Here is a 21,331-nt window from a genome sequence, read left to right as displayed (position 1 = left end):
TAAAAGTGACATTTGTATATTTTAGAGAGTATCACCATTGAGAATTTAGACTTTATATGAGTTGCTAAATTGAGAAGTGGCTATAGTATCACTATTGGAGGTAAAAAAACAACTCATTTTGTATTTTAATATTCAAACTCGAGTCTCACCATTGGAGATGGTCTTAATTCTCAAATACGAAACCAAATAGCACCGAATAAATTTCCAAACAAATTGAGTTTATTATATTGATTTTGACATTAAGGGGTATCAACTTAATTAATTTTAATGATTAATTGAATTAAGAAGATAAAAATTAGGGCCAAATACGTGATGTACGTGGTGGTCTGGTGGAGATAGAGGAGATTGTCGTGATTTTTTAATATTTTTTTATTTTAATGAGAGGACAGAGTAGTTTGTTGTTGGGTGGAGCCGTGCCCGTGAGTATTAAGGAAAACTGCTACTTTGAATAGCTATCTGAACTCTGAAGTAGCGGTTTGGCTTTTTAAAAAAAATTAAATATACCAAAACGTATTTCTGATCCTATGTGAACAATAATTTTATAAATAGGTTTAGTACTCCGTACCATAAAAAAACTTTATCCACACTACTTTAGAAATACTTATCAAAATTTAGGCAAACAAAATTGTACTTACAACACCATCAAATCAAAGAAAAGAAAAAACACACGTACACTTGACTTCCAACAAAATTGAACAAACAGTGAACTAGTGAATTAGCTAAAGCTTATTAACGAAGATTGATTTAAAACTCAAAAGATTCTTACTGAAGAAGCTAAAGATTTATTGAAAAGATAAACTGATAACCTCAGAGCATTAGTCAGCCCTGAATGGTTAAATCACTCACCAAGCTACTTAACTACAGCCCTAGGCTCTAGTAGTAATTACTACGTACGATATTTATAAAATGGACTCACTCACTCACGTCTTCTCTTTTCTAGCTATGGATAACTCTCACTGTAATGGTCATGTTCAAAGTCGCGTGTCATGAACTCATATTGACCCATTTTACTGATCGTTTAAATCAAGCTAAGCTATGAGTTGGAACAAATAGTATAATTCACCTTCATAACAATATTAAAGGTAACACACTCACATAAGTACGTTAAAATTATGATCAATATGTTCAGTACAATGTTATTTGGGCGCGTTTGGTCCCTCCAATTTGTAACAATATTTGTGTAAATTTAAGGAAAAATTGATATTTACTACCACCGAAAGCACAATGTATCAGATTTACTACCCATTTAAAAAAATATTTTATTTTGCTGCCAGACAAATCCCTAAAATATATATTTCACTACCAAAGACTAAGACCGTTACTGTTTCAGTTAGATGGGTTTAGCCACTATTCAACCACCTTACAACCACCCCTCCACTTCACTGCCACCCGTCCCCTCAACAGCCACCCCCTCCCCCTATCGGCGCTGGCGCGACCCCACCCCTCCCCCCAAGCCGACGCGACCCCACCCCCTCCCTTTCCCCACTTGCGCAACCAACCCCCTCCCTTTTCCCGTACTTGTTGCCCCGACCCCTCCATTCACATCGTCACCCACAACGCCAAACCACCACAACTCTGATCCCCTACTTTCTCCAACATCACCAAGTTCAGCCCACACTTCAACCCCCATTGATCCACAAAACCACCAGCAGCCCTGTACCACAATCAATTGAAGCTGAATACGACACGTCGCTGCTATTGATACAAGATGAATGCCCCCATTGATGCAAGATAATTCTTGGACTCCATCTCCGTCAACCGTAAACCACCATCGCCGCTCAAAAATTTCCCCCATTTTCAAAACCCTAATTGCTTCAATTGTGATTTAATTTCAATCAAAATCTTCTATCAAATCACTTCAATGGCTCTTCGATCCATTTTCGACGCTTCAATGTTAGGAACCGAGGTCGAAAACGCCATAATTAATTGAAGTAATTCAATTTGGGGTGGGGGTCGGGGCAGCGAGAACGGGGAAAGGGAAGGGGGGTTCGTTGGCTGCGTAGGGGTGGGGGAGAGGGTTCGCGCCGGCGCTGGCAGGGAGGGGGACAGAAGGGGTGGCAGTGAAGGTGAAATGAGAAAAGTGAAAGGGGGATGCGAATCGAGTTAGGAATGAGAAATGTGAGGAAATAGGGAGGAAAGGGAAAGAATGAGCCCAAAATGACGTCATGTGGTAGTTGGGAGACAAGAAGGTGGTAACTTTTGATGTTTTTTATAATAGAAGGTGGTAATTTTCAAAAAAAAAATATAGAAGGTGATAATTGCTAAAATGGACTAAACAGAAGGTGGTAATTGTCAAAATTTCCAAATTAAAATTTACATGAATAAATGTAATGTGAATATGAAATGACAAAAATTGCATAAAAATTCAAATTATAGGGTTGACTAGAGCTTAAACAAATCAATTTAGAGTTGAGCATTTTGATTCAAAAAGTTAAACTAATGAGGGTCAAGTTGAGGTTTTCGACTCAAAATATTAATTAAATACAAACTTGACTTGACCTAATCTTATTTAGTTGTACTTGTACTCCTTATTTGCTATTTTGACACTACATATTCTTTATATTCATAAAACATTTTACTTTTGTCATTTTAATCGTTATTCTTAACACAATTCAAATATTACTTAAATTATTTATACAAAATGCTACGTATATTTTTTAGTTTTTTTACCCAATTATTCTTTATCAATTCGATTTGGGTGATACCAAGCTAAACTTGGGTTTAGTGGTAAAATTGTCGCTAGAGACATTAGAGACACTTTGAGGGTGGGGATCCTTTACCCTTCCCATCACTCTCAAAGTGTATGAGCTGCAAATTCGGACAAAAAATCGTATGGGTTAAGGTACGGTCAAGGTCTTTCTCTTTTTTTAAAAATAAAGTAGTAAAATAATTTGGGTAATAGCTTATCAAAGAAGTTTTGACATCCCTTAAAAAATAAAAATCAAATAAATGCAAAGAAGTCTTCTCAAAGAAGCATAAGATTACAAGATACGGAGTACTCCGTATTTCAATAGCAGTAACAACTGAAATGTTACTTTTACAACACGTGTTTCCAATATAGCGGGAATAACTTAATTTAAAATAAAATAAACCAAAAAAAAAAAAAAAAAAAAAAAAAACATTTTTCAGTATAAATTAAATGAAATTCGTCATTTCATCATCTTCTTCCTCCGTTTAAACTCTCTCTTTGATCTAAATTTTCTCTCTTGCTCTTATCTCTAATTTGTCGTCAACAATGGCGGCAGTACCAGTAGAACTCCCGCCATTGTCGGAGGCGGTGGAATTGCAGTTTGAAGCGATCTGCCGTGAGAAAAAGCAGCCACCGCCCGACGCCGTGGCGAGACGACATTTATCGGAAATCGGTGAGCAAGAATCATTGAAAATTCTGAAGATTATTCGAAATTCAGTTGAAATTAGGAATTTCAGTCGTTTTATTGTTCATTTGGCGAATAAGAAGAATTCTAATTCTCCTCCTTCGTCCCTCACTAAGTCTGCTCAAGGTTTTTACTCTCTCTCGTATTAGAACTTTGAATTTAAAGGGTTTAATTGTGAAAATTTTATGGGTTAATTTATTTATTTTTTTATTATAAAAACATTTTGGGAACATTTAAATGAATTTATTTATTTATTTTTTTTTTTTTTGTAGATTATAATTTTGCAGTCAAAATTATCTGAATGGCTTAGGGTTTACAATATGATACTCGTATTATTTTAGGGCATGAAAATTTCTTTCAAAATTCGTTAAGAGTTAGCAATGCAAAGTAGAAGAAAATGTTTGTAAAGTTTATGATAGTAGCTGTACAATTCCTGGTACTGAATCATGAAATTAAAGTTTTGATGAAGAAGTTGTAAATATAGGAAAATTTATATCAAGCTTATTTATCTTTTGAATTGAATGGAGGTGAATTGAACTTCTGATTAGTTGAAATGAAGTGAAATGGACTTGATGGGAGTGAATTTAATGGAATTGAATGATTGTTCAAAAAAAGAAAAAAAATGGAATTGAATGAATTTTCTACAGTTGAATTAAACTAATATTCCGGGAAAATAAGTCCAAAAGACCTGATCCTTAATATTTTACATGCTTGATTTGCGTGCTATTAATATTTGTGTTAAAGTTTTGATCAATCAAACCCTTGAATTCTACAGGGAATACATCTTCCGGGACGAAACGAAAGACCGAGTCGGACTCTCCTGGTATGTGATATTTGAGGGTATTAATAAAGTGTTTTGTTGTTAGCTTGATTTCCCCTATTTTCTTTTATTATTGAGAGAAGAATTTGATTATTTCCCTAGGTGATGTAAGTTCTGGAAAGCCGGTGTGTAATGTTAGCTCACCAATGAAGATTGAAGAGGAGCCGGTTGTGCCAAAGAGTAAAAGAGAGATTGTTTTTGAAGCACTTGAGACACTTGAATTTCGGAAGACTTTCTTACTTTTGAATTATGTTGGGTGGTAATATCTTATCTTATATTCTTATCTATTGTGCTGAGTTGAACTACGAGTTTGAATACTGAACAGTGCTTTTTGTATAGGGACAAGCTGGAGGATGTTTCTGTTGATCAAATTCTGAGTTATCGAAGTCTTGGTATGAGGGAGTTTGAGATTGATATTTGGAATAAATTTGGCAGACCCTCTGGTAAAAAAGAGCGAGTTAATAAGGTCAAATATTGCTTCCAATTTTGTATGCTTGCTTTTTGTTAGTGTTTGAGTAAATATGGGCGGAGCTGTGATGTTTGCTAGTAAATTAAGTTCAAAAGTGATCACTTTAACACTATGGGAAACTAAAGTTTGTATATCTCCCCCATTGATCTACATGCATTAAGGATGATTGCATAAAACATTTCATATGAAAAGTTGTTATGCACTCAGCAAATTGCCAAAGCACATAAACAGGAAAACCTTCGAATCTCGGATGTCTTTAATGATTGGCTATAGTTTTCTATTTGTTTAATACAAGTGAGTAGTGATAAACCTTTGTGCGCATGTATGACAATTCTCTTTAGTAAAGCAAGAGGAATGGTGTGCAGGTCCATACCTTTGTTCATTATTCTAAGCTCATAACCTGCTTTGATATCACTTCACCGTTTTTTAATACTTTTTGAATCTTACAGATGAACTGGGAAACTGGAGAAAGATACAATTACCATTGTCATATTGATTCCAGAGGAAACTGTTGCTTCAAGGTTTGTACTTTTCAAGTTTGTTGTTTGTTGGGGAGATAATTGATGTATGCCTCTACTTCCAAGAGTTGTTTTCATAAAGTCATTTTTTGTCTATTCCCTTCAACTTCATTTATAATAATGTTATTATAATTGTGTAAACTGTCATCCTTACCAAGTTTGAATGATAAGTACTCCGTAATTTAGTACTATCATTAGTACACACTAACTTTGATAACCTTGGACTGCTGTGAATTGATAGGAATAATTTAATAGTATCATTTATAATAATGCTTATGATCGATTTTATGATGTAGATTCACTTAAGAAGAGCTATATGATAGTCTTACGTTGCTTAGCAAGTTAATCCATTTCAGATATTTTCTTCAAATGATTGTCATGCCATTATCTTCTTTTGACTCTTTTCACTTTATGATGCAGGGTCCTTATCTGAACAAGGCAGCTACACTCTTGCAGAAAACTGTTGATGATGAAAATGTAATGATAATGAAGTTTATGGAGGAAGAAACAGAAAACCTAGGAGCAGTTTCTATGATGCATAATCCGATTTTTAATGAGATTGCTGAAAAAGGAATTTTTATTGGTAGAAAACGTTATCGGTACTTTGGTAAGTTCTTATTCTCCTTTTATTTTTGGGTTTCACTATAGAATCGCAGGGTTTACGAAGACTGAGAAGCCTTGCAAATAAGCATTTGTGACACATTAAATCTAGATTGTATCTGGCAATTGCTGCATGAGCTTTGTCATTAAGAGACAATAATTTAAAACATCTCTGATGTTCTCTTTATTCGTCCAATGGTTTAATCTTGTATCTGGTTGTAACTGACTAGCTGCCCTACCTGTCTGGTACCTGTCGTAGTTGAACTAGGTCCGGGTTAGCGGGCTAGATACTTTGAGAGTGGAGGTCAAGGATTGGGGATCCCCGCCTAACGCCTTCAAAGTGTCCCTGTGGGGATTGAACCTCCAACCTCATGGGCAAAGGCGGACCTTTGAAGGGGCGGGCAAGGGCTTGGCCCCCCCTCAAAATTTGGCCCAAATATGTTTTCATATTTAATGTCTAGTAAAAAACCCAAAAATTCCTAAAGAAGTTTGTATTAGGCTATTAGCGTCCAAGCTCGCTTACGTCATACCAGTATATGACTTATACATTCTATTTTAATTACGCACAAATCCCAAAGCAAGTGAAACACACGTGATTTCACTACTTGCTGCAAATTAAACTACACAAATCAAAATACAATACTACCCTTTTAGAGTTTTAGTATCTCCTTTTTTTATTCTTGTTTTAAAAGACACTTTATCAATTATGGATTATTTCTATCCAAATGCCTTGAATTATTATTTCGTCTTTAATATTTTGGTTGTGCAAGAATTGAGTCTTAGCTATTGAACTTAGCTATTACTCGTATTTGATTTTTATTTATTAAGGTTTGTTCTCATAACCTAAACTGAGCTGAACTGTTTACGAGAGAAAGAAATTAGGAATCGAACTGAACTAAACTAAAATTAAGTTGAATAGAACAAACCCTTAGTCATAAAATCATAATAATTACTCCTATAGTTCCTTTATCCAGCCTTTGAAGTTATATATATATACATATATGTATATTATGGTATTTGTATAATTAATACTCGTAATATTAAAGTAATTTGGCCCCCGTAAAAAAAACTGTCAAGGTTCGCCACTGCTCATGGGGAAGCTGACGGTCCTTCTCTTACCACTAGGGCAATAATTTGTTTGAAAGGGATTACGAACGTGCTAGCTAAGTTTGCGATTAACGACAATTAACAACAACGAAGACGGAAAAACAAGTAATAAACGAGACAAGGAGAATTTACCGTGGGAAACCCGAGAACCGGGAGAAAAACCCACCAATCCACTATGGAGTAACAATTTGATGAAAAACAATGTAGATTACAAGCTTCAATCACCATTAAAGCTCCCACCCCAAGCTCACCCTCTCAAACCCTAAGTGTTTGGGTTTACATGAGGCTTTCTCTCTCTACATCTTTCCCTTCATCTCATTCTTTCTCTACAATGACAATACATGAGTATAAATATAGTGCTAGGCTAAATAAAACAATCCTACGGTCTTAAATAAGCCACATCGCTTAAGTCGCAAAACCGTAGAAAACAGGGCATACACGAGGTTCGACCGAACCTACCCCATGTTCGACCGAACCAAGGGTGGTTCGGTGAAACCTCCAGAGGTTCGTTCGAACTTCGAGTCAGTAACTTTTGCAAATGAAAATCTACAACAGGTTCGACCGAACCTTTCAGAAGTTCGGTCGAACTCCCGCACTGCTCAGACAGGTCTTCGTAAAATGGCCATAACTCCCTCGATTCTTAACCAAATCGAGCTTATGACCAGGCGTTGGAAAGCTCTTGAGACGAGCTATCACCTCCAACTTGAATCATCTCAATATCGCTTCTAGATCTTGAGATATGCCCATTTGAAGTCAGCCTTTTGACATCCACCATTGCTTTACACCAAGCAATAGCCCATAGCTTAATCTCCTAAGCTATGCACCCCCTTAGCCTTCTTGAAACCGTTCTCCACACTCTCAAACCCAACATTGTTGTTGGTTTATCTGATTGTTGTATGATTGAGTTTTCTGTGCTACAAATACTCTCACAAGTTGTAGCTTAAAGTATCGTGATTGTTTCAACACTCAGATTCTGTCTTATATGGTGATTTTTTTGTCATCTAACTATAGGAGGAAAATATCGCGAGAGCTTGATTACGGACAACTCTGATACTAGCATATATTTTCCATATTTGCGTATATTTTCAAGTGTCAACAGAGGGTATAAATGCTAAAAGTTAAAAACTTTAAAGTTTATCGACATTATGTATATAGTTCAAGAGATAGAGGTAAAACAAACTGTAACATTTTTTTCCATTTTTTTTGGTCTTAGTAAGCATAATTAAAGATTACTTAGCCATGTGTGGTAGTATTTGCTAGTTTGTTTGGATGTGGGATTCAGAAGAAAATGAATGTTATAGCATTCAATATATTATCAAATTATTGTAAGCAATTGTTCTTAGTACATGAATGTATATAAAAATTTGTGAGCTCAACAGTTCTACCTCAATGTTTTTATTTTTTTAAAATTCAGTTCATAAAGATGGTGGCAAGGAGGTAAAGAAGAAAGGTTCTGTTTCCAGCTCAGTTAAATGCTACTTTGTTTGTACGGAGGGCTTTGCTCGTGTTCTAAATAAGCATCCTCTTCAGTTGAGTGATATGCCAATCCCAGATGCTAGGGCCGTATTCATGCACATACATACAGTATCCAATCCAACCATTTATAATATCAGATTATTACTTATATTATCGAAAGCCATTACCCTGGATATAAATTACAATGATTTGCGCGTTGAAATCCTTGAAGATATACCCTGTGTGGTAAATACCTCTGGTTTATTTGAGAATCTTATTTTCCAGTCATTTTGTGGGTTAGCTGTTATGAGTTTAACATGTTGTCTTGCATCATACTTGTGTTTGACAGAACGAAGATGGCAGCATTTCCAAAGATAATGATGGGAAAGATATGATTCTTACTGACGGTACTGGTTTTATCTCTGAAGATCTTGCGTTGAGGTGCCCACATAATTGTACTAATGGGTGTGTGAATAGTGAAGACGACGATCAGGTTTGAGTTTCTGCTCAAGTTCGCTGTTGAGATAGTTTGCTTTTGATGAAGATTTGGCACATGAAAGACTTACCAAGTTCCATTTTCTTCCACATGCCTTGTGGTCTTCGGAAACTCGCTTGAATTGTTTGTGAATTTCATGGGTGTTTTTAGGTTTGAGTTGAATTATTGAACTGACCAAGTTGTACAGTCTTCATACGATCATCTATAAGTGTGGGGACTAGAAGGTCCAGAAGGCACCACAGCCAGGTTAAAGTATATGGCTGCTTTGACCTGATATAGTGGTGATATATTTTGCTGAAAAACATGTACATGTCCGTAATGTTTAGGAAAGTTAAGGGAAACAATTGGGTAGTTGTCACTTTTGTATAGGTCCGTGTGCTCCCTCCACGTCATCCTTTTAAAATTTATTCACATTGCCCAACTAGCCTAGTGCATCGTCATATTGTATATGTCATGGCAAGTTATTTCTGCGTATAGCTCTCATTTACTCCTCGATATGTATGTCGGTACGTGATAATACTCTTTTTGGACTCAATAATATAGAAAGATTCTTCATGGCTTGATTTGTTTTTTTTTAAAAAAAAGTTTTAATTTTATATTGTGTTAAATTACCTTTTCAAATTCTGGATTCCCCCCTCCTATTTATATTTTTCTTTTTTCAAAAAATATTCTTGCTTGCATTGTGAAAAGATATTAGAAGTACAGATTTAACTCATTACGTTAGGGGACATATCACATTGTTACGGTCCATTGCAGGGCATGGGACTTGAGTCCCACATCATATGGGGGGGCTAATGTGGGGCTTATATATAATATAGGAATAGGACCATGAGCTCTCTTGAGCTAGCTTTTGGGGATGGCTCTTCTATTGTCTTGTATAAATGGTATTAGAGCTAATTACCGCTCCTTGGTGTCCACATTTGACTGATGGAGGTGCCACCGGTGCTTGTCCGGGGTTAGGAACCTTCTCTCTCTTCTCTTCTCCCTCATTCTACCTAGCGCAAAGCCTACCACATGAGGGCATGTGGCCTGTGAAGAGGGGGTGGTATGTTATGGGTCCATTGCAAGGTATGAGACTTGAGTCCCACATCGGTCATATGGGGTTTGACGTGGAACATGTTACGGATAAGCTCATGTGGTAATCCATTTGATGATTGTGCCGTGTGCTTTTTAATATAATCTTGGCTAACAGTTGTAGGGGTTTTGTTCAAATGTTTTTGTATGAATCTTAAAATTAGGCTTTGGCACAAGAGTTAATTTTTCAGTAGTTTAGGGGCCAGCTGACAATTTTGCTATGTGATTGAGCCAACATTAACATGTTTATGCAATTCTCTGTGATTTTTTTTTTTTTTTTTTTTTTTTTTTTTTTTTTTTTTTTTTAAAAAAAAAAAAAAACGAACTATCCGTGATTTTTTGAATGTGCTTTTGATTTTAGGAAAAAAATAGTCTTGTTTGCCTGTGCTTTTATATGTGAACATGAGCTAAATTGATACTTACGACCTGCAGGGATCTTTAGAAGCTATTCAATTTCCACACAACTTTTCTGTATTAAATGAGTATAAGTCTCCTGGTGTACCGGTAATTGTATCCCTTATCGCCATGGAATACTTGACTTTGACATTTTGTTACCATTACTACATTCTATCACATATGCAATTGATTTATCTTGTTTCCTAAATCTTCTAGCCTTTGCTGATTCAATTTCGCTTGTTCCATCAAGGCCGGGCCATCAAGGGAACTGTACTTGTCAACAAAAAGGTGTAGTAATCTGCTCCCATCCTCTTCATTACTGATGCTTCTTGGGTCAGGATGGGATTAAAATTCTGTTGTACTTTTTGGGTTTCAATGGTGTCATGTGTGTAATTGGAGCTCTTGTTTATTTTTGTTCTCACTATTTTGAAGGATATCTCAAGATCTCGCTCTTGGATCTCCTGTTCTGACTAAGGCCCTCTTGAACTTGTCTTTCATGCAGACTTTGGAATTTCCTAATTTTGAAAAATCATCTCCCTTGGCTTTGTCTTGATTGCTAGCTGCTCTACTGTGCTGCTCCCCCCCCCCCCCCCCCCGCCCCTCTCTCTCTCTCTTTCTGTCCTCTCTTTGTGGATTTTCCTGGATCTGTACCCTGGCTTTTGGTACTGGATTGGCTTAGATTTTGCATTTTAGGTTTTTGGGGTCACCAGTCGACTTATTTAACTGGAGGTTGGAGAATAAATAGTTAACAAATGCACCAAACTTGGTTCCTTATGATAGGTTAATATTAGTGTATTGTTATTATTAAAGTGATGGTGAGTGGATTGTGAAGATTTGTACTTTGGGGGCTTGCCCAGGTTTATCTTAATGAATTTCGTTTTCAAGTGGTAGATTTGTTATACTTTTGGGTAAAACACTAACAATATAAGCGCTTTTGGGGTAAAATATTGCAAAATTATGCTATTTAATTACAAGCTTGCCACTTGAATAATGTATACATGATAAACAATAAAATTTTATTGAGGAGATATTGTATTTTCTCGTTCTTTTAGTCTATGGGACTGACCTTTTATACTATTTTATCCTGGAGCTAAACAACAAGCTGTTCTTTTTGTTATCATTTTTCAGTCTATAATTGTTGTTTCCTTGTTTACCTTTTCCAGCTTCCTCCCAATACAATTCAAGTTCGACGGTCGATGTTGAAAGTTGATAGAGATGATAAGATTCCTATAAATACTCCATGTGTGAATTCTTTTGAAGTTGTGGCAACCAGGTAATTTTGTTGTTGATATACTATGATTTCATGACAGCTATAGATTTTATATGTCAAACCACAGTCACATTAACTCCCCTAGGTCTCAGCTCCTATGGCCACATTATTTTATCTCCATGCCAACCAATCTATTTGGAAGGATCATGAATAACCTTCGTAGCATAATGAATTGTGTTGTCTGGCATTAGAAGATCCTTTGTTAATGGCATCATAAGGTTATGTAGAGTTTTCCATGACCTCTTTGATCCTTAATAAGATGCTTTTGCCAACATGCTTTGTTAATATAATGATATAATCTGAGTTGGAATTTAACGCTTCTGAGCATCACAGGTTTGTACTTTATTTCGTATTAACCTTTTTTGTCTTGATGGTCCTAACAAAATTGTAAGTCAAGCATAGAAGTAAACATGGTAAGAGGTTCAGCTGTTCAACATGATTGTAATTGTTATACTCCAATGATAGTGATTGCTTGCTAGTAAAGCTTTCATTTTTAGTTGGATGTGTAGTAATATACTTCCTCTGTTCTTTTTTACTTGACCCGCTTTGACTTTTACACTATTCACTACTCATCCTTTAACCGTTTTTTGTGAATAATATGTAAGGAAAAACATATACTTGAGAGATCTTTTTGAATTCGTCTCAATAAATACTATCATAATATATAGCTTTTATGATTTTTACTTATGGAGAATTGAAGCTATTGATCGTTAAAGTTTTGCATTGGTAAGTGTGAAAAAAGAAACAGGTCAAGTAAAAAAGAACAGAAGAAGTATGATCTTAATCTCTGTTTTAATCTATCTTTGTTTTAACTTTGTCTAGCAATAAGCCAAAGGTAGCTGGTCTATCAAAGACTTTGATTGCACTTCTTCATCATGGAGGGGTGCCAAGGGCATTTTTTTTGGCTCTGCTGTCAGAGGCTCTTAAAAAACTAGTGGTTTTTCATAAACCTAAACCAGCCTTGAGAGGTAGCGTTCCTGTTGCTTTTCGATTTTTCAGTGCAGAATCAAAATTTATTTCTCTTTTCCGTTAATGTTTCTTTTATACAGATTGTAGATCAGTATCAGATATTTGTTAATGCTCCAGAGTTAGTTTTGTTAAGAATATTTTAAAATGAAGAAGTCTACTTGACCAGGAATTAGCTATCTACTATTATCAAAATGATAAAATTACAATTCTGTCAAGTAACTTTCAGTTGAGACTGCATTATCTTGATAAGAGGTGCATTTATTCTTTTTATTGAGAGCAAGATGACTTATTATATGGTTAACTCAAGAGTTGTTTTTATCTAATTTTATTGTTCTCTTCTCTGCTGTCTTTCATGTCCAGTTGCTGTAAATTGGGATTTCAGTGGTGATTTTGTACCTGCTAAGATGGTGGCGTCTGGAATTCCTCTAGATGAACCTTTCTTACTTGACCGTTTAACTGATATCGCGAAGGAGGAGATGAAGAGCCTTAAAGGAGGGAAATTCTCTGTTAAAGGCAGTTGCTATGTAATGGGAACAGTTGACCCTACAGGGACTTTGAATAGAGGCGAAGTTTGTGTAATTCTGTACGTCTTTTGTATTCATATTACTCCGTAAACATACCATTTGTATGTTACTTCTGTGCTATATTTATAGTCAACCTATTTCTTTTTTGTCACTTCATTTGAATACTTGAGTTTGATCTGATCCGGGCACTTTTTAAGTTCTGTTGTCTTAGATATTAGAAGCGTAGTTTTGTGATTTGCCTGTAGCTTACATTACTCATTTTCTGACTTGGTACTAGCAACATGGTTGACGTTGTAGTTACATGCTCACCTCAGTCGCAGTATTGCACATAAATTCTATTTTTAACATATTGTATATCCTTGTGTAGGGTCATAGTTCTATTGTCTGAGTTACTTACCTTTTTCTAAAGCAAAAATCAATTTCATGTTTAATGTTTCTATTTGCTCAATGCTCTTTCTCTGCTTATGTAGGGAGGAAGGACAGCTTTCTGGTCCAGTATTAGTCTATAGAAATCCAGGCACTCATACAGGGGATATACATGTTGTGACTGCAAGATACACTGAGGGCATAAAGGACGTTGTGGGAAATGCAAAATATGGAATTTTCTTCCCTTGCAAGGGGCCAAGGTCAATGGCGGATGAAATTGCTGGTGGTGATTATGATGGAGATATGTATTGGGTGTCCACAAATACTGAGGTTTGCACTTGTGTTGTTTTCATCTGTTGGTAATACTTGCTACAAAGTAATTATTTGGTATCTCCTCTGTTTCAAAGTAGTTGCTTCTCTTCATAACATTTGACCCTAAAATTTCTCCAATATATTATAAAAATCAGTCATGTGGGATCTTGTCGCAGTGTATTTTCTAGGCAATACCTTTTTATAATTCTTACTAAAAATCAAATATATATCAAATGGTCAGTGACCAGTGTAGTGCATTGGAGACAACTGATTAGTAAACATGTCGCAGTTTTGAGAAATTACTTAGAAGATTATCATTTGTTTTAATTGTGTTTGTCTACATTATTTAATCTTAGCCATGCATGCTTCAAGCTTAATTTAGGCTTCATGTTTGACCCAAACACATGGATTCTATGTGGAGTTTGATGAATGTGGAAGTTGTTGATGTGCCCTTGATACTTAATAGTGTCTATAAACTTATTAAATGGTGCTGTACAAATATCTACCAATTCATGATATCTCAAATAAGATTTAGCTATATCTCTGGCTTCATTTTATCTAAACTTTTAAAGATAGGAAATATTTTTAAAAAAATAAAAAATAGCTCTATCCCCCCATGTTTATAAGCTGGGATTAATTGGTGTCAAATAATATTATACTAGATGTAAGCCCGTGCGATGCACGGTTCTAGTAAATTATTTTATTTAATACTAGTTTTGTGCCCGTGCGATGCCCGGGTTGTTTATTGAATTTTAAGATAATTTTTAATCTATATGTCAAATTTTAAAATATATCGTTGATACAAAATTAGTTAGGAATTGATGTGTTTTTGTGACAATTTAAAATATGTAGTAGACATGTAATGATAAATAATAATAATAATATTGGTGAAAAATATTTCTTGACCCGTAACCTAAAAATAATGACCCTGCTTGAAATGACTTGTGACCAAATCAGATTCACAATGACTGGTCTACACACAGTAATAAAATTATATTAGATTGTGAAGTATATATTATTTAAATTGATTAAAATATATTATAAATAATGGATGTGGTGCATTTTGAACTAATTCCTTCTCTCTAAAAAATATTTTGATACAAAAAATAAATTTATAATAAATTTATATGATAATTTATGAGAGTTATAATCTAATTATTTTTTCAATAAAATTATAATTCAATTTGTACTTTATTAAAAAATAAATTTCTATGATAAAAATATTGGTACTTTATCAAAAATAAAACTCTAAATTAACAATTTTATCCTAAAATTCTATCTAAATTTGATTGAAATAAAATTCTAAACTAACTTATTTATCCTACAAATTGAGTTTTATATAACTCTATCCTACGTGGCACGACACTTGGCGAAAAGTCGGAACGCCAAGTGTCACTGCTTCGTTGCCTGGCTAAAAGTTTAGCTTTATATATTAGTTATATGATAAGATTTTGTACATTTATGAAATATTTGGATAAAATTCCTAATATCATTAGATTTTTTTTTTTTGTTAATTTAACACTAAAGATATATATTTCGTTATTTTATTTATTTTACGTGGTGCTTAAATTTAAAATCCCAAATATGTAATTAAATATACATTAAATAATAAATTTATTGTACATGCCATTAATATTGCTTTAGGTGACAATTTAAAATTTTCATTCAAAAATAAGGGTATGTTCATATTTACTGAACTGAGTTAATAGAGCTGAAATGAATAATTTATGAGAGATGGAAATTAAGAGCTGAACTGAATTGAACTGATTGAAGATGAACTAAACTGAACTGAAATTAAGCTGAAGTGATCAGGCCCTAAATGACTAATCTTTTTTTATTGGTTAAAATAAGCCCTTTGTTTATGCGTATTTTTATATACTTGTTTTGTTTCAAAATGTTAGTCTCGGATCTTTTAATTATTAAAAATTAGGGAGAATTTTCTAAATTTCTCTCTCTATATAAGGACAAACATAGTCCTATGAGATTTAGTTTTATTCATCTCGATGAGTTCATTATTAATATCTAATGTTTGTAATATTTGCTAGGGAGCGATTAAATATATTTGCGATCAAAGATTTACATTGATATATGTAAAAAAGATAATTATTAGTTTTTTTTAATAGTTTTAATTTTAATTATTTACTGTTCGTTGTTTGTACATATGTAGCAAAATTCTAAAATCTTATTCGTCACTTTTTCTTAGGTGGCGAGTGAATTTTTTAATTCTAAAATAAATTATTAATCTAATTTTTCATAGGTCAAAATAATACCCTTTCTTATGTGGCGCGCCAAATTCTCTCCAAAAATGCCTACTTTATTTATATATATTAGATTCTGTTATGATACCAACAATTCTTTTGGGGGAAATTGCCTCATAATTAATTATGGACATTGCTAGGATAAGTTTTTGTCCATCTTTGTTTATAATATTTCGTATACAGTGAATTAGTGAAAGTGATTTACGAATGGCTACAATATCCTTTCGTCCTTCTGCATTGTGTTCTTTGGGTTTGTGATTTGTAATAATGACTGGGCATACATCTTTTTATCTTCTTCTTGTTTGTAATGGTCATATAGGCTATTCATCCACTCCTTTTCATCTTTTCAGCTTTTACAGCATTTCAGACCAAGTGAGCCTTGGAAATGTGCAACTTCTTCCCCAAATGTCAACAATGTAGCAAGTCTGCCTTCTGGTGAGGCATTAGAGCAAAAACTGTTCCGTTTATACTTGACTGCTAGGTTCCAGCCGAGGTCTGTACATTGTACTTTAACTGTTAGATTCACTTTTCATTTTCTGACACTTTTGCGTTTGATCCTTGCATTTTCAAAAAAAAAAATAAAAAAAGGACTTTTCTTATTACGAAGGTTAGAGAAGTGTTTCGGCTTGGACATGACCGAATAAAGTGACTATCCACCATTTTCTGCATTTTTTTTTTTTTTTTTTTTGGAGCTGAAGCCTAAAGTATGGCTTTTAGTTTGGCACATACATATGGGTCCCCTTTTGTATGGCACATTGGCACGCACTTATGGGTCTCCTAATGAAGAACAATCCTGTTTCAGTAAGGCAATGGGTACAGCAGCAGATAGTTGGGTAGTGTATATGGATCGAGTGTTGACACTAGGAGATGACTGCGCAGATGAGAAATCTTTTTTAAGGAGAAAAATGAATGAATTAGTTGACATATACTATGATGCACTGGACGCGCCGAAAAAGGGGAAAAAGGTCAGTTCTCTCAGCATTTGATTCAGGTTTTTGGGGGCATTACTATTGTTTAAGTTTTAAACATCCAAGATGTTAATTTTTTGCTTTCTGAAACTAATTTCAGTTTACAATCTTTACATGCTTGCTCTTCGACTTCTGCTTACTTATATTATATTTATGTGAAACATTGTCTGAATATTCTTTCTACTTCCTTGTACTGTGGAAATGGACTTTTACAGGCTAATAGATGTGTTTGTTTGGAGAGTCAATAATTAAATGCTGAAGGCAGCTGCATTGTCCTATACCTTAACTTGCGTTTGGCTGTTTAGTTAGTTCATAGGTTCATTAATTCCCGTTGCTTTTATTTTGCCTTGTTTTCGTATCTCTTCATGGTCCCGTAAGAGATAGTCTTGCTGTTTCAACCATATAGTAAGCATTGTTTTCATGGTAAGAAGATAGACTTCGAATTACATAAGAGTGCAAAATATTTCTGACTTTCCAATGATGAAGATTGAATGAGTTAATATCTTGACTAATGAAGTTGTTAGAGATAATATCGGAAAATATATGTATGATATATTTTCCGTAAATATCATTCAGAGAATAATATATTTAGTATTATCTTATGTTAAGATATTATTTAGAGAATATATCATTAGGTTATATGGTATATCTTTTAGGAAGATTATTTCCTATCTTATGAATTTAGGTTTTGTATAAATACTCAACCTATTGATTAATAATAATCAAGCAATACAAAACCCATTCTATTCTATATTTCTCTCTAATTTGTCATGGTATCAAGAGCAGGTTAAATCTTGGGACCGCTCAAAAAAATTTCCCCCCCGGCGGGATTCATAAATTTTACCGAAAAAATTCCGCTGTGCAAATTTATTTTTTTGTGAGTTGATTCGAGCATGATTTTGCTCTTTTGGATATGAGTTTGGTTTTACTCTAAAAGACCAATAAGAGAATTGAGTGTGGTTTACTCCGAAAAACCAATAAAAGATTTGAGTGTGGTTTACTCTGAAAAACCAATAAAAGATTTGAGGGTGGTTTACTCTTGAAAAACCAATATTTGATTGGAGCTCGGTTTTGCTCTAGAAAAACCTAAAATTGTTATATTTACAGGTTCGAAAAGAATGACGTTCCTGTTTGATTGAAGACTGATGAGTTCGAAAAGATTAACGTTCTCATAGTTGAAAAAGAAGAAAAAAAAAAAAGAAAAATTGAAGGCGACATCACAAGAGTGTGCATCTCGGCTTCAACAATTTGAACAATTTTCAATCGCAACGTTCGTGTTACTGCCGTTACGATTGCGGGAGGGTGTTAGAGATAATATCGGAAAATATATGTATGATATATTTTCCTTAAATATCATTTAGAGAATAATATATTTAGTATTATCTTATGTTAAGATATTATTTAGAGAATATATCATTAGGTTATATGGTATATCTTTTAGGAAGATTATTTCCTATCTTATGAGTTTAGGTTTTGTATAAATACTCAACCTATTGATTAATAATAATCAAGCAATACAAAACCCATTCTATTCTATATTTCTCTCTAATTTGTCAGAAGTTGATTGGTATTATAGTTTGGTGGATTTGTGCTAAACTTTCATGTGGACCTGGAAGTAATAAAGATTGTTTAGTCACCTGATCTTTGATGAATTCTTCTGATCCAATCTTGAATTCTTGACTTTAGAGGGTATATTGATCTATGAGATAACCTGTTTGCTTTTCTGTAAATATTATGCACCCTAATTGCTTCTATCTGTTTTATTTGTCGATTTGTGACTCTATTGGAGGGCAGCTATGTAGTGGTGCTTCTTGTGGGTATTGCAATATGAACCTACTTGAAGTTAAAGGGTTAAATTGTCTGTAGATAATACCTTCAAATATAAGGGTACTGGCTTCAGTGTAGTTCTGGTCAAGTGGTTTTTTTTTTTTTTTTTTTTCTTTTTCTTTTTGTTGGGGGGCTCTGACATCAGCTTTGCTTGCAAGTTTAACGATCTAGTCTGCAGGTTGTGGTTCCTGAACGGCTGATACCGGAAAAATATCCTCATTATATGGGAAGAGGAGAGCATTGCACTTATAAATCCAAGTCTGTTTTGGGTGAAATTTATGACATAGTTGATCAATTCACTACTCCAATTACAAGTGAGCCTCTGTTTGTAGCTTCTCTTCTGCACCCTATGGCAATTTATTGAAAATGCATTGCAATTCATTTGCTTATCATATTTTTTGGTTACACAACAATTGGATGGATCTAAGTTGTTTTTTCCAGTAGAGAACAGATATACAGATCCCTCAATCTGCATTTAAGTCTCCATACAAAGTAACAGTGCACCTTACGAAGCAATGCTCATGTAATATAAAATATAGAGGAAAATAGTTGATTTGATGGCGCAAATAGTATTTCCGTGAGCTTTATACTAATTTACTGCTATTGTTTAGTTGTACTCCCATTTATATGCCTACAAGCTTCTAGTATTTTGGGTTTACTATAATGCCTAAACGTCTTTGTTATACTGAACTTTATAAACATTAGCAGCACTGCTGTAGTGGTAAAACTTGTATCCGAAAAAGGGGGCTGAGGGGGCTGATCTCGAACCTTGGTTTTATCTGACTCTTGCTATTCATCTTTAAGAAGTGACAAACCAACTGTGGTGTATGTTTATTAATTCTCCAGTCCTTGATTTGAAAGTCATTTCTGATATGCATATATTTTTTTTATACTAATTTACTGCTGTAGTTATATACTAATTTACTGCTGTAGTTATATATTTTTTTTGCCAGTTTGGAAACTGAAATGCTTCGACGTTGAAATTCCGGACATTCACCGAAGATTTTGGACTGATCATTACTCAAGTTACAGATCTGATATGCAGAGGGCTCTGAATGAATGTGGAAACACAGCTGCAGTTTATCAGCATTACCGAAAGGTAATCTGTCAACACATATTTTATAAATTATGCATATGTTTTCTCTTTCAGGCCACGTATGTTCTACTGCATGATAATTTTAATCGTTTCTAGGTACTATATGGCGGTGTTGATGATTTGGAGTCAAGTGAAAAAGAGTGGGAAGAGATTCGAATTGAGGCTTTGGCAATATATAATGTTTGCTATGACTATGCAATAATTAAAGAAGACCCAAAAAAATGTGGATTTGCTTGGAAAGTTGCTGGAGATGCCTTGTGGAAGATACATTTGCAGGATAAAGAAGAAAAGCCATTGCTGTTTGCTCCTTCAGTTATTCGCCAGATGATGAGCTAGTATTATCGAATGCATTGCTACTCATTGTAAAGTATTTGTAAGTAGGTTTAGACGGAAGGTCAAGGATGCCAACGCTACTTATGGTGCGAGGTCTTTTGGGCATGATCTGTTAGTCTCCTTAGTTGCATCACACAGCTCATGCTTAATTTAGGCTTAACTTAGCTCTATTATCTTTTGTTGCTTGCAGCCCCGGTTTTTTCAACTGGCCTTTTGTTGATAGGTATGTTTCGAGCTAGGGTTATTATCGGGCTCTCTAACTTCAGCTAGTATAAGTACTCTTTAAGTTTTTTATCAAGCAATGTTGTTATTTTTCTAAGTTATGGTAATGTATTTACTAACTAAAATTATCAACTTAAGCTAATGAGTTTGGCTTTCAACAAGTATTCTACTCAGTACTCACAATATAATTTGTTGCTGTGACGTGTATGAGCTTAACATATCCACTATTTTTTTAATTTATTTTTTGCCGTCTTTTTTTACTAACTTAATATTTACTTGTTTTCATTTACTTTCTCCTACTTTATCTACATTTTTTCTTATATTATATCCACTTACCGACCTTCCATACAAACACTCTCTTTCTTACTTTGTTCGTTTTTTTTTTTTTTTTTTTTTTTTTTTTTTTTTTTTTTACATCCACTGGTTTTTTACACTATTTTCCCATTTGCTTTAACTCGGTACGTATATTATATAGTATATACTCCCTTTATTTTTATTTGCATTACTTTAACCAGCATATTTAACGTAACATAGTTTTTTATTTAATTATCTATTGGTAAAAATCGTTTTAAAAAAAATGAAATTATAAAAATAGAGATTGGAACTAATCGAATGATATATTACATAATACTACATCATTCTAATATAAATAAAAATGCATTAGTTAAATTTTACACCATTCACATGTTATTTTGATCTAGTTTTACGAAAATAATTATGTAAAAATATATAAAAATGCATGTACCATATATACTATATAGGAGTATAGGATCTATTTGAGGTTAATCTACCCATTTTCTATTTTAATCACTCATATACTCATATCCTCTTAATTTTCCAGTTTCCTATATGGTCATATCACCCTTATTTTAATAGT

At 34.0% G+C, this 21,331-nt stretch overlaps 1 protein-coding gene across 1 annotated transcript; it reads left to right on the top strand.

Moving 5' to 3' along the window:
• Positions 1-4,340: 4,340 nt before the first annotated feature.
• LOC145636172 (putative RNA-dependent RNA polymerase 3) lies at positions 4,341-21,075 on the top strand. The gene is made up of 17 exons (XM_081687646.1): positions 4,341-4,453; positions 4,534-4,660; positions 5,113-5,184; positions 5,602-5,788; positions 8,303-8,589; positions 8,693-8,836; positions 10,325-10,417; positions 10,526-10,597; positions 11,473-11,582; positions 12,402-12,547; positions 12,909-13,131; positions 13,543-13,768; positions 16,359-16,501; positions 16,811-16,973; positions 18,982-19,117; positions 19,757-19,902; positions 19,996-21,075. The coding sequence occupies exons 1-17, from the start codon at positions 4,341-4,343 to the stop codon at positions 20,233-20,235; spliced, it is 2,628 nt and encodes an 875-aa protein (XP_081543772.1). The 3' UTR covers positions 20,236-21,075.
• The last annotated feature ends 256 nt before the right edge of the window (positions 21,076-21,331 follow it).

Source organism: Chenopodium album, chromosome 6, assembly GCF_948465745.1.
Source record: "Chenopodium album chromosome 6, dcCheAlbu1.1, whole genome shotgun sequence".
In the NCBI taxonomy this organism is placed as follows: domain Eukaryota; kingdom Viridiplantae; phylum Streptophyta; class Magnoliopsida; order Caryophyllales; family Amaranthaceae; genus Chenopodium; species Chenopodium album.
The sequence above is the reverse complement of the archived record's forward strand: the minus strand, read 5'-3'. Positions and strand labels throughout refer to the sequence as shown.